Here is a 12,682-nt window from a genome sequence, read left to right as displayed (position 1 = left end):
AAGAGAAAATGGGAAGACAAACGAGAGTGCTCAAATGGCCTGGTGGCTGACCAAGTGATGGGAGCGGGTACAGAGGCGTAAAGCACATGGAGTCGGATCCGACAGGTGTAGGAGGAATCTGAGTTCCTCTCGACCACCCTTCCTCCCAGCGCTCCTGACGTTTGCTTAAGCGCATCCCCCTGCCTTTCACATCCTTCTCGTTGCCCCTCCTTTCCTCTTCCCTCTTTTCCTCCCAGGTTTCTGTAGAGGGTGCAGCTAAAAAGAACAAACAAGGGAATTCCCTGGTGGTCCAGTGGTTAGGATTCCGGGCTTTCACTGCTGGGGCCTGGGTTTGATCCCTGGTCAGGAACTAAGATCCTGCCAAGCCACACAGTGTGCCCCAAAAAAAGAAAGAAAGGTACAGAAAGATAATGCTTATGCCAAAGTTAGATTCTCATGAAAGTTTGTTTGCATGTGCTCAAGGGCAGATGGTGGCCAGGGTGCCGTGTGACCAGAGGGATAAGTGGGCAGTAAGAAGAGAGCCTTGAGGGCTTCCCTGGTGGCACAGTGGTTAAGAATCCTCCTGCCAATGCAGGGGACACGGGTTCGAGCCCTGGTCCAGGAAGATCCCACATGCCACAGAGCAACGAAGCCTGTGCGCCACAACTACTGAGCCTGGGCTCTAGAGCCCATGAGCCACGACTACTGAGTCCGCGTGCCACAACTACTGAAGCCCGCGCACCTAGAGCCCGTGCTCCACAACAAGAGAAACGACCTCAATGAGAAGCCCGCGCACCACAATGAAGAGTAGCCCCTGCTCACCGCAACTAGAGAAAGCCCGCGTGCAGCAGCGAAGACCGAACACAGCCAAAAATAAATAAATAAATAAATTTATTAAATTTTAAAAAAAAAAGAAAGAAAGAAGAGAGCCTTGAAATGTCAGTTCAGGGAGTTTGGGTTTCAGTCTGTCCCTTCCATCCTCTGTCCTCCTCTACATGTTTACTTGTTGAGTCTGAGCTGTAATTCACCCTGGGTCGTGGTCTGGCATGTTCTGTAGAACAGCCATTCTTAAATCCTTCTCTCTCAGAAGCCCAACCACTGCCTTTTCTCATTTTCATGATACCGCCCAGGGTTACATGAGAACGTTTTGTTTCTTTTTCTAGTTTAAGCTTCGTGGTTTTTAATGAAGTTGTTCAAGTTCTGGGTTTTCGGCAGTTGTGTGTAAGTCTTTGTTGGGGAGTGCTGCAAGCGTTGGCTTTCCCCGTCGGTGGGCTGTGAGAGGTGGTCTCCTGCATGGAGGCTCTGCCCGGCAGCCTGACGTGAGCAGCAGGCAGGTGCCTCGTCCCCCTGCGAGCGTGCTCCCTGTGTGCACATGGGGCACCTGCCTCCAGGTACAGTTTCTCCAGGGGTTGAGTGGATTCGCTCGGTAGAACTTGCTGCAGTGAGGGAATGTTCTAGATCTGTGCTCTCCAATACAGTAGCCACAAGCCATGTGTGACCTTTGAGCGCTTGGAAGGTGGCTAGTGGAATGAGAGACTGAGCTTTTTCTTTCGTTTAGACTCCCATGGCCATGTGCAGCTGGCGGGTGGAACGCCCTGCTCTAGCCCAGGCGCTAGGGGTTCTTCGGGACAGGCACTGGGCTCTCCTCCCTCAAGTGGAGGCCCTCCAGCACGCACTGCCAGCAGGGAAGCAGGGCCTGCTCTACCAGCTGAGTGTTAGAAAGCAAAGGACTTCCTTGTCACTCTGTTTGAGCCTGCCTTGCGTGGCCTGCCTAGATAAGTTGGTAACGTCTCTGTTTGGCAGAAGTTGGTGGCCGAGTATCCAGGGAGAGGGAGGCTGTCTGGGTAGGGGCCTTGGCCCTCTGACTTTGCTGTCCCAGCTGCTGCAAACTGCTCCTCCATGCGGAGCTGGGACCAAAGAAGCAGCTTAACAAGGTGACCATGTCTTTGTTGGTCTCTTGGATGACCTGAGTCACAGTGACCCAGAGCCTGCACTGCTCTGTGTAGCTTGATGCTTGTATTTATCCCACACAGTCTTCTCAGGAATTCTCTTCTATATGTAATGGATCTTTGTATCCAGGAAAGGCATTCATTGATTGACTTTCTTTCTAGTTATAATAAAAATAAGTCCCTGAGTTTGAGTCCCACATCTCTGTATGGAGTAAGGAACAGGTTTGGCATTTTCATCTCTGCCTTGCTGCCAGCTGCCCAAACCTTAGAGAGCTGTTCATAACGAAGGGAAAACTTTTATCACCGGGGACATCTCCATGGAAACATGAGGATCTGTGGCTCCTGCAGCGTTTCCCCTTCCTAATAGTGATTGCACATTTGTGACATCACAGTTTGCTCTGTTGTGCTGCTTGTTATGTCACAGGCACGGGATTTGTCTCCAGGTGGGAGAATGCAGTAATAAGAACATGAGCGCTGTTTAAAAAAAAAAAAGAAAAAAGATTTAATGTATTTAATGCAATAAGCCACAACAATTAATACCAAAGGAAGAAAGAGCTGTGGTAGCTCATTTATAATCCCACTGTGCATATAGAATCTTGCCTAGAGGAGCTTTTTCTTTTACCCTCAAGAGGAAACACAAGCTGGGAATTTCACTTCTGTAGCCACCCTTCCAGCAGCATTTTAAAGCTGCTCTCTCCGCTGCTGACTTTGATCTTGTGGCAGTGGGTTCAGAGCCCCAGATGGGTCATATGAAAGAACTGGTGGTCTGGCCTCTCCTTGGAGAGGAGCTCTCTGCATCACAGGGCCTTGCTCCTGCCTTCTTATTCCCCTCCTTCGGCCCCAGGAGCTGAGGCTGCCTCTCAGCGAGGTGGGGTGAGGCTGGCGGGTCCCTGAGTCCCAGCCTGGATTTTGCCATTATGAGTACTAAGCGTAGCTCTGAGGAGATTGTAGCTGAGTTGGAGACTGTCGGGGCCTGGCAGATCCAAAGGACGCTAAACATCCTTTCGTTTTCTCCCTTCCCGGGCTCACCATCCTCAACATGGGGTATATTTGGGTGCATGTTTGTATCTGAAGCTCCACATAGCTTGTTATGAGGAGCTCAGCAGAGTCCTCTGCCTTTAAGCCTAAAGAGAGGACTCAAAGTGGAACACTGTTCTGGGGTGCTGCTGTTTGTGTCTGGAAGCCACCCTGCCGACTAGACAACCTGGTGAGTCTCTTCCAGCCTGCGTGATGATCCAGCCGTTGACTCTGGCCCTACTGTAGGGAAGTGCTGACCAGGCCCTCTGCACAGTGCGGGATGTAGCCAGGGGCTTAAAGGAGTCAAGCGAGAGGCTGGCGGGCCGGCAGTGGGGGGCCAGGCGCCTGTCCAGAGCCCTCAGGAGAGCTTCTACTGCACTTCCTGCCACTCTTGGCTCTTCCCCAGCAGAGCCTGGCTGGAGGCAGCCCAGGAGAGGCTCCCTGGCCCTTGCAGGTGTCTGAGCCCTCCAGCTGTGGTTCTCACCCTGTCAGGAACAGGGAGTGCAGTTCCTGATGGCCGGTGGACATGACGAGAACGGGGACAGCCTCTGCCTGCTCGGGAGGCCTAGCCAAAAGGCGCACCCCGTCTCGTAGATTCGTTTCAGAGACTTCCGTTCCCAGAAGTACCTGGCATTAGTTCCAAGTTGCCTTTAGTGTTTACTTACATTGTTTTATTTCTTCTTTTTAACTTTGAGGGAACATGTTTCCTAGCTTTACGCATGTTTTACTAATGGTCCATCACAGCTGGTCACTGTTCCGTGGCAGTGAGGGGACCTGAGCCACCTCTACCTTTCTGATGGCATCTTTTCCAGCTAACATGGCCCCCCTCCTTATTTCTGTAAACCCCTGTGGTGTAAGGGTGGCCTTTCTCCCCCATGGCCTGTGCTGCTTCTCTTTGGCCCAAACTATAGACTGCCAGCATGCGCTGCTGCCACAGCCCAGGTAAGGAGAAGGTGCTTCCCTCGAGCTCCAGCTGTCCGTCTCCTGCTGTCCGTGAGCTCTCTGGCAGATTGGAGCAGCAGGAGCCTCCGTCACACCATGTACTTGTGGGTTTTAGATTAACACCTTTCATTTACTGCCGTGCTGTTTGCTTGGAGGGGGAGGGGATGGGGATGCAAAGGTTAGCAGGACTTGCTGTTTCTCGTGCCCCGAGGCTTGCCCCAGGCTTGCCTGGGAACTGTGAAGACTAAACCCGGCTGACCCTAGAGCTTCTAGGACTCCAGAGGCGGGGAGGGGGCTTAGCCGAATTATGAAAGGGTCTTTATCTATTTAAGATTATAGAGGACCTCAGAAGTTTCCATTTGTGTGCTCCCTTGCTTATTACTGTTTCACTTGAAATCTGTGGGTACACAGGCCGCTAATCTGGACCTCACTTTAAACCTGAGTTAAATTGTAAATTTAACAAGGCTAAGTACCACGGCCGCCTCCCGCCTTGGTGCCTGGGAGCTCTCTGAGAATGTGTGATCAATATTTATTAACATTCTGCCACTGTGTCTCGCACCAGCGACCTGGCTGAGGGTCTTCGGGAGCCGTGGTGTGCAGAGTGAGCTCGTTAATTCGGTTTCCTCGCCCTGCTCCGCGCGCGACGCTTGTGCCGCAGAGCACAGCGCCCCTGGAGGCTGGTGCGCGTCCTTGCCGTCATGGAGGACGTGTCACCGTGTTAACAGTTGGAATGAGTGATTTTCCTCCAAGGATTAATCGCCCCCTCGTGGGATTTCACGTTCCTCTGAAGCATTTAGCAGGGATTATGGAGCTTCTGCAGTGTGTCCATGGGTTGTGTGTGGGGCAAGGGGGGCAGCGGGGCTCACGGGCCTGGCCTCCTTGCTATCTCCGACCTGTGACTCTCCACAGAGGAGAGAAGATGCCTCCAGATTCAAAGTGTTTTCACAAGGAAGCTTTGGCATGGACCTGTGGAATGGCCTTAGCCTAAGATAAGGAATTTTAAAAATAACATTTATTGGAGATTGTTTCTGATGATTAGAATAATAGGATATGATCATGGAAATACAGAAAAAATAAAGAAAATTAAAATCACCTATAATCTTACTATCCAAAGAGAACCACTGTCATATTTTGGTAGATTTCCTTTGTCCTTTTTTATGCATATAAAATAGTTTGGTAAAATTGGGATTGTACTTGTACATTTATGTATCCTGGGTTTTTGAGCAATTTGCATCGTATTCACTATTCTGAAACGTTTAATGTTGGACTGACATTCCACCATGTTGAGGTGCCATAGCTTATTTGGGGGTGTCTTGCGTGTTTTCCTATTAGAAATCATAGTGTGGAGACCTCTTATCTCCATGTGTGACCCTGTCTGTCCTGGCCAGCGTGGACCCATGCCCCTCAGGCTGTGCCGCACACCAGGCTCCTCCTAACTGTCCCCTTCTGTCTTGCAGATTGTTTGCTCCATGAAGAGAACTTCTCGGTGAGGTGCCCCAAGCACAAGGTGAGTCAGAGCCTGCAGAGCCTGTGCTCCCCGCAGGACTTGGGGGTGGCGGCGGGGCTTCTCTTGAAAGACCTGGAGACCAGACATTGCAGGGTCATGGCCACACTGCCAGGGCCCGGGCTGCCAGGCTGCCGAGCACTCCTGGCCCCGGGAGGGCCGAGATACACATGGGAGGGAGTCCCGTGGCGTGGGGTCAGCACCCATGGGGTGGCGCAGCTGGGGAGAAAGGTGTTTGTCTGTTAAGAGAAATTGGAAGAGAAACACAAAACTCCTGGTTTCCCCCGCAGTTGAATGGAACCCCAGATCACAGATTGGCGTGAGGTGAGATTGGTTGTAGGTCTAGGCACATAAGCAGAGGTGTCTTCCCAGACTAAAGAGAGTTGACTCCAGGCTTTTGGGGAAACTCACGGTCTCCTCCAGGTTTTACTTCAGCCGAAGCAGCCAGTGGTGCCTGCAGCTGATTGAGGAGGTGGTCTCTTGGTCACCTCTTAAATTTAGGAAAGGAACAAAGATAGGGGCGGGGGTGTGTGTGAATGGCCTGTTTCCAAGACACCACATGTGTGTGTGGAGACGGGAGGGCATGGAGAAGGGGACCCCAGGGAAGGACTGGGATGGTGGAGACCCACCACCTGACAGTCCCTGCAGCGGCGGCTCTCCTCCGGCTGAGGTCACACTGACCCCTGGTGGCCACTGGTGCTCACAGTCTTCAGTCTCCAAGTGGGGCCAGAAAGTACTAGAAAGAGGTCGTCCTGACAGGTCTGCCCTCAAAATGCTTCTGAAAGATGTTTACTTATGCTTTTCTTTAACAATTATTTCCCAATATGGATCATAGGATCTTACAATTTTCTCTCCATTTTTTACTTAATTTACGTTTTTATTTTTAAAAACTTCCCTTTTTTAATGGTCACAGTTTACTTCAGAAGACCCTGCCTGAGTATCTCCTGTTTGTCACTCAGCACTGACTCTGCTTTTTCTTTCCTTTTCCATGTGCGTTCCTCTCCTCACCTCCGCCTGCCCTGACCCCCACGCTCTCGTTCTGTCCCTCCTGTCCTGTCTCCTTGGCTTTGCCGGCGTCAGCCTCCCCTCCCGTGCCCTCTCCCCCCCTTGCAGAACAAGACAGCGAAAGGCAGCCTCAGCACAGAGCAGTCGGAGCGGGGGTGAGGGGGGCAGTGTGCTCGTGGGAATGGAAAGTACAGCAAGCACAGGTGAGTCGGGGCCGCCACCCCTGCCGGACTCCGAGGGGGTGTCAGGGCCTCTGCCTCCTGCTCGCCCCCGGCCAGGCTGCCCCACCGGCATTTAATCGCATGGACTGCCAGCACCAGGCCAGGTGGATACAATGTCTTTCCATCTGTTGCTCAGCTCCCCAGAATACGTGTGGAAAGGTGGCGTGGGGCTTTAAAATGGTCCCATCCTCCGCTGGGGTTCAGGCCTTGTGTGTGGAGTCCCCGGGGGCAGAACGCAGCCGGCTTCCGGGACGGAGCCTCTGAGGGGGGCGGCTCTCCTGCCCTCGCTCTTTCCCTGTCTCAGAAAGGCTTCTCTCCAGAGGCCTCTTCTTAATTTACTTAACATCTCTAAAACTTATGATGGGTTCTCCTTTGAAAAAACAAAAAATACCCCAGGTTTTGTTATTTGAAATCTTTTTTTCCCCCAGGTCTATGAAGGATTCCTTTTTCTAGAAGTACAAAGGGAAGGGAAATCCCCTCAACGATTTAGTAGACTTTAGCATCCCGTTTAACTTTACTTTTAAAAACCTCAGGAGGTTGAGTTGTGCTGTTTGTGAGTGTGTCTGGGGGCTCGTGGTCCAGGCTGGCAGCGTGTGCCTGAGAGCAGGACTGTGGGACTTGGGTCTCCAGGAGCAGCGCGGGGCTCCCGCTGCCTTCCTCACCGCCCCGCCCTCACTGAGCAAAACAGATCATGGGAAGAAACCCAGATGTAACTTGGGCACTTGCTTCTACAGGATGGGGTGGGGGCTGCTTGTCTCAGAACTGTTCGTTAAGGGATTATTTCTCTGCAAGTGAGGGCATCTGTGTTTACTCCAGACGGCTGAGACCCACACAGGTACGCTAGGCCTGGCTCTCTGGGGCAGCAAGCACCATGTGCCTGAGTCTGTGGAATGTTCCCTCCCCCTTGTTACAAGTCGGGGTGGGGGGTGTCTGCCTTTCTCTGGAATACCGAACAGTGATTTGAGGAAGAAACAGAATTCACCTCAGAATGTGGCAGTTTTCATCTGGGAAGTCAGATCTGTTTCTTAGGTGGGTCCCGGTACTGACCTCCAGAGAAGGCCCCTGTGCTGAGTCATGAGTCTCTGGGGCCAGTGAGGGTTACAGTGCTTCCTTGAGGGGCTGTCGATTGAGGACTTTGCACTCACACTTTTCTGTCTTGCTCTTCCAGGGAGTAGGGCTGGGAGTGGAAGGAGCAGAGCAGGGCGGGAGGGTGGGTCATCACATGGAGCCCTGTGTACTTCTAGAACCCGCAGGGTCCACTGACCCTCAGGGCAAGCAGCAGTCTGGGTGGTTTTCAAGAATGTTTCTGTTGGCCCTTCTACTGTGTCTAGGCGGCTCTGCCATCTTCCTGGCCCAGGTGGTTAGGGCTGGGTTGTATAGGAGGCCATGTGGAAGGTTCCTGGAAGTGTCCAAGAAGGGCCAGTTCGGGAGAGAACCGTTGGTTACTCAGTGCCTTTTGTTCCCGTCCTGGGATCCCAGCCCGTGTTTGAGAAAAAGAAGAACTCTGGGCCCTGGGCCTGGTGGGCAAATCTCCTCTTGGAAATTTTAATTTTGTTCATCATCACTTTTCTCTCTGCTTATGCTTGGGCTCTGCCAGCTGACAGAGCCCTCGGCTCTCGTGGGACAGTAAGCTTCATAGTTCATTCCTCAGAAGGTTGGTGTTATCATTCCTGTTTATACAGAAGAAATGAGGCGCTGAGTGATTAAGTGGCGTGTCCCTCGGTTTGGGGTCATCTCGAGTCTGTTGAGGTCAGACCTTCACCTCTTAGAGTGAAGGAACAAACATGCACCTCTGGTCTCGTCCACCTGAACTGCTTGTCATCAAGTGCTTCCCCGCGAGGCTGGACCCCGTCATCCTGGGTTCGCGGTTCAGCAGTCACATTGCAGGCCTTTGCTCTCAGCCCTCTGCAGACTGTGCAGAAGCCCCAGTGATCGGGGACAGAGACGCAGCCCCCCACCTCAAGGAGCATTCATCTCAGGGTCCGTGCTGAGGACACAGAGCCACCATCGTTGGCTCTCCCGACAAGGCGGGGAAGGGACAGTGATTGTACATGTGAGTTCCGGTTCGTGGCGCCCCACTTGCTCACCCAGAGCAGTGTGGAAAGTGCTGTGTGACCAGGCTCAGGCCACTTAATATCTCTGTGCTTCAGTTTTCCTTCTGTAAAAAGAGGGATAGCAATGGCCAACCTTGTGAGGATTCAGTTACGAAATGCCTCCACTGTGCCCAGCGCAGCCTGGCCTGGGGTGCGGTGTCAGCAAGTGCTGGGCGTGCTGCCCTCTCAGCCATGCACAGGAGGAGCAGGAGGTTCAGAGCTGCAAACCGGACACTGCAGCTGCCCTGTCTGGCAGAAAACCCCAGGGCTGGGGCAAGGAGATGTGAGTTCTAGTCTCCCGCGACCACGTGAGATACCTGGCACTTGTCCCTCACCAGGCCACCAGTGCCGCAGAGGACATGTCCTCGGGCAGCCGTCAGTGGGCCGCCTCCTCCCGGCTCTGTGGATGAGGGAGCCGTGTAGCCGGCCTTTGCCACCCTCTCCCCGTGCTGAAGCCTCCCTGGCTCAGGGCAGCGAGTGGGCAGGGCTCTGAGCTCGGAACCCCCTCCCCCCAGGTCTCCCGATCCAGTGGGCAGGAAGCAGTAACCTCCATCCATCTGTTGCCTTGTCCTGGGTGCCAGGGGGTGCCAGCTGCACACAGCAGCCTCCCTGCCCTGGAGCTGGGCCTTCCCGAGCAGCTTCTGTGGTTGAAATGCCACACAGCCGGCCCTTGTGTGAACAGCGTCATGTCCCGGGGCTCCCCTTCCCTCCCACCCCAGCCCCGGCAGCCCCTCACCGCCTCCCACAACTGCAGCTCCGCTCAACTTCAGAGGTTCCCGTCCCCGGTAGGATTAACTCCAGACTGCTCAGCATGCCTCTGAGGGCCCGTGGAGTCTCCGGCAAGGCTCCTTCGGCTCCTCTGAGCTTCCTCCCGCGGAGCTTTGGTGCTCGCGCTTAGCTCCCTGGGCTGGAGCACTGTGCCTCCGTCTCTTCTCTGGGTCTCAGCTTCAGTGTCACTTCCTCACAGCAGCCTTCCAAGTCCCCTTGTCCCCACTCTGCAGCCTTCCCGGCATCACCACAATCTCGAGTCATTTGTGTGTTCACGTATTGTCTGCATCTCCACTAGACTGTCTGCCCAGTCCTCAGGGACCGCTGTCTCTGTCCCGTCGTGCACTGGCCGGAGAGGACACACTGCAGTCCCTGTCCTCGCAGGGCGGACAGCCGTGTTAAATAGAGGAGCGCACCTGCAGCTCAGGGAGGAGAGTGCTGACCTGATGGCGCCCGGGTGGGTACAGGTTGAGGACGAGGCCACCCTCCACACCCTGGCCAGGTCCCGTGGGGCCGAGGGGTGCCGTCTAGCCGCAGGTGGAGAGGGCAGCTTGGCGTCAGACGCGGGAGGATTTGGAGGACAGACTGACCCGGCCCAGGTTCAGGCCACGGAGGTGAAGCTGAAGGGCAGCAGGAAGGAGGGTGACGAGGGCTGGGGTGTCGGAAGGCTTTGGCCCAGCATGAAGTCCCATTCGCCGGCAGCTGAACGTGCAGCTGCCTTTTTACAGAGAAGAGTGCAGTTCCTCAGCACAGAGGGCCGCCCGCTCGCTCACTGGCACCGCGGCTCCACGCCTGCTCCGTGGCTCTGCCTGGAGTGCTGCCTTCTCAGCCATGTCCTGTGCGTTTGGATGGGGCCCATAACGATGGAGGCTCAAAGGCGGAGTCCCTGGGGACCAAGCAGAGGAGCTTTGCTGGATGTGAGCCCCAGTCCCACTTCTAACCAGCCACGTGTGTCACCTCCCTCAGCTGCCTTATCTCCAAGATATGGGGGTCAGGCCTCTCAGTGTTACTGTGAAATAATGTCTGTAAAGCTCCTAGCATAGGGCCTGGCCCCTACTAGGTGCTTAAAGAATTTTCTTCCCATTCTCCCTACTGAAGGAACAGTTTTGAGGAGCAACTGAGAAGTTAGGGTCCCATTACATTCAGGGTATCATGTGTTTGGGCCAGTCTAGTATCAGACCCTGGGGAAGGTCCCTTCTGGGAAGGCTGGAAGGCAAAGCCCCAGGCGGGAGGTGCGGAAGGGCCGAGGCTGCCTGGACCACCAGGTCCCCCTGTGGCACCAGGGGAGGAGCCCAGGGTCAGCAGCCTACACAGCCCACCGGCCAGGCAGAACCTGGTGCTGAGACAGCCTTCATTCTGAGGATGGGCGCTGGGCTGGGGCCTGCTGTTGTGAGTAATGAGCAGGATAGGGGTGCAGGCCCAAGACTGTGCCAAGCACTGGGGAGAGGGCAAACCCTGCCCTGTCCCTCCCTCCACCAGCAGAGCTTTGCAGGATATGCATGGCACCCGTCCTCTGGCCTCGCCTGAGAAGGCTGCTTCTCCCCCCTTTCCTGGCAGGCTTAGCCTCAGGAAACCAGAGTGAGGAGTGGAGAGTGTCCTTGCTGGGGGAGGGGGAAGCATGGACCACATAGGTGGGGCCAGAGCCACCATCAGTGCTGGGGAAGCCACACTGTGGCCAGGGACGTCCTCTGGATGGCTCAGCCACTGGCCCACCTCCCCAAGGGCCTCCAGCTGGATTCCCAGGGTTTGCTTTTACCTGAGGGTGGCGACATCGTCCTGCTGTCTCTGTGAGTCTCTTCCTGTTTATTCATGTTTTCTGTCAAGGAGTTAGGAATCTCTTTATGGCTCGTGCACACAGACCAGTCTTACCTATTTTGCGTATTAGTAAGTTTTATGGAAACAGAAAAGGGGATAGTGGTGTCTGGGTTTTCTTGAGGTTTATTGGTTGGAGGAGGGCACCAATCCTTGGAAACTGCTGTGTCTCTCTGAGATCTTTGCACATGTAATGAATGACCCACGAAGCATTCTGAGGAGGCCCTTGGTACAACCCCACGTACCCCATGTGATCACCAGGATAGTCTTCCTGAGCCTGGAGGCTGGACTGGAAGGAGAGACGCCAGTGGCAGGGCCTGGGGAGCCTCAGAGGATGAGCTGAGACCTGCCTTCCGTCAGAGCTCCTGGGAGGAGTGTTCGCTGTTAGATGTAAAGAGCTGCCTGTGACTGGAGGCAGCCATCACGTGGTCCTGAGCCAGTTCTTCCACAGACTGGCTGGGTACTCAGCCACCTCTGTGAGGACTGGTCCCTACCACCAAGTGCCAAGCCCACCCCAGCTGCAGGCCCCAGATGGTGGGGTCCTGAGCAGGGGGTCGCCCTGAGAGCTGCCCCACTCCAGGGCAGCCCCACCTGGCGGGTCAGAGAACTCTCTCCTGGTCTCGGTTCCTTCCACACATCCGGGATGGGGCACTCAGAGCCCGTTCCTGGCACAGCTGGCCGGGTCATTGCTGCCTTTACCCTGTTTCAGGCCCAGAGCCACACGGCTGGCTCCGCCATTGGTCTTGGGTGTCTGCAGCGTGAGCAGTGTTCACAGGGGTTCTGCAGCTGCTGGACCGTGCAGAGTCCCCCTACCCCGGCGCCGCCACAGAGCAGGGGCTGTTGGCTACAGCACCACACGGGGGTTCCCAGCACCCAGTGTCTGCTTGTCTTGCAGGTGAGACTGTGGAGATGAGAAGGTGGTGGACCCTTGTGATGGAATGGAAATGGTCCTCCTGTGCAGCCACACCCCACCCCGCCCCACCCCGCGTGCCTGCCCGTGCCAGCACTTCCTTCCTAAGTTCTTACATCACTCTCAAACTGGTGACACCACAGGAAAGAAAGACCCAAGAAGTTGGAATGGCTGTTTCCATGGACACAATCTCCATAGTGACAATGTGGGGGGAGGGGGGAGGGGGGATGATGGGAAAGGGTGGGGGGAATTAAAAAAGGGAGGGATAAAAATATATATATATAAATCTATTTTTAGTCTGGAAAGACTTTGTTTAAATGAAAGGTGCGCTATCCCTTTTGATTCTATTTTAAAATTATCTAGCTTAACTCCAAATTTGTTCCAATAACAGTGAAATTTAAATGTGAAATTGAACAAACTCTCATCTCACAAGGACAGGGCTGACTTAGATCCTTAGCCCAACTTACACAACTCAGAGATTC

The 12,682-nt window shown here is 54.4% G+C and overlaps 1 protein-coding gene across 2 annotated transcripts in view; it reads left to right on the top strand.

Moving 5' to 3' along the window:
* TCF20 (transcription factor 20) overlaps positions 1–12,433 on the top strand; it is a 96,021-nt gene extending 83,588 nt beyond the window's left edge. The window contains exons 4-6 of one of the 2 annotated variants that reach the window (XM_024127273.3): positions 5,345–5,394; positions 6,472–6,599; positions 12,186–12,433. In XM_024127273.3, coding sequence (XP_023983041.1) covers positions 5,345–5,394; positions 6,472–6,555 — 134 coding nt within the window. In that variant the 3' untranslated portion in view covers positions 6,556–6,599; positions 12,186–12,433. The remainder of the gene's footprint in view (positions 1–5,344; positions 5,395–6,471; positions 6,600–12,185) is intronic. The other variant, XM_024127274.2, reaches the window with a different exon arrangement.
* The last annotated feature ends 249 nt before the right edge of the window (positions 12,434–12,682 follow it).

Source organism: Physeter macrocephalus, chromosome 6 (genome assembly GCF_002837175.3).
Source record: "Physeter macrocephalus isolate SW-GA chromosome 6, ASM283717v5, whole genome shotgun sequence".
In the NCBI taxonomy this organism is placed as follows: Eukaryota; Metazoa; Chordata; class Mammalia; order Artiodactyla; family Physeteridae; genus Physeter; species Physeter macrocephalus.
Note: the sequence above shows the minus strand (reverse complement) of the source record. Positions and strands in the feature narration are given on the sequence as shown.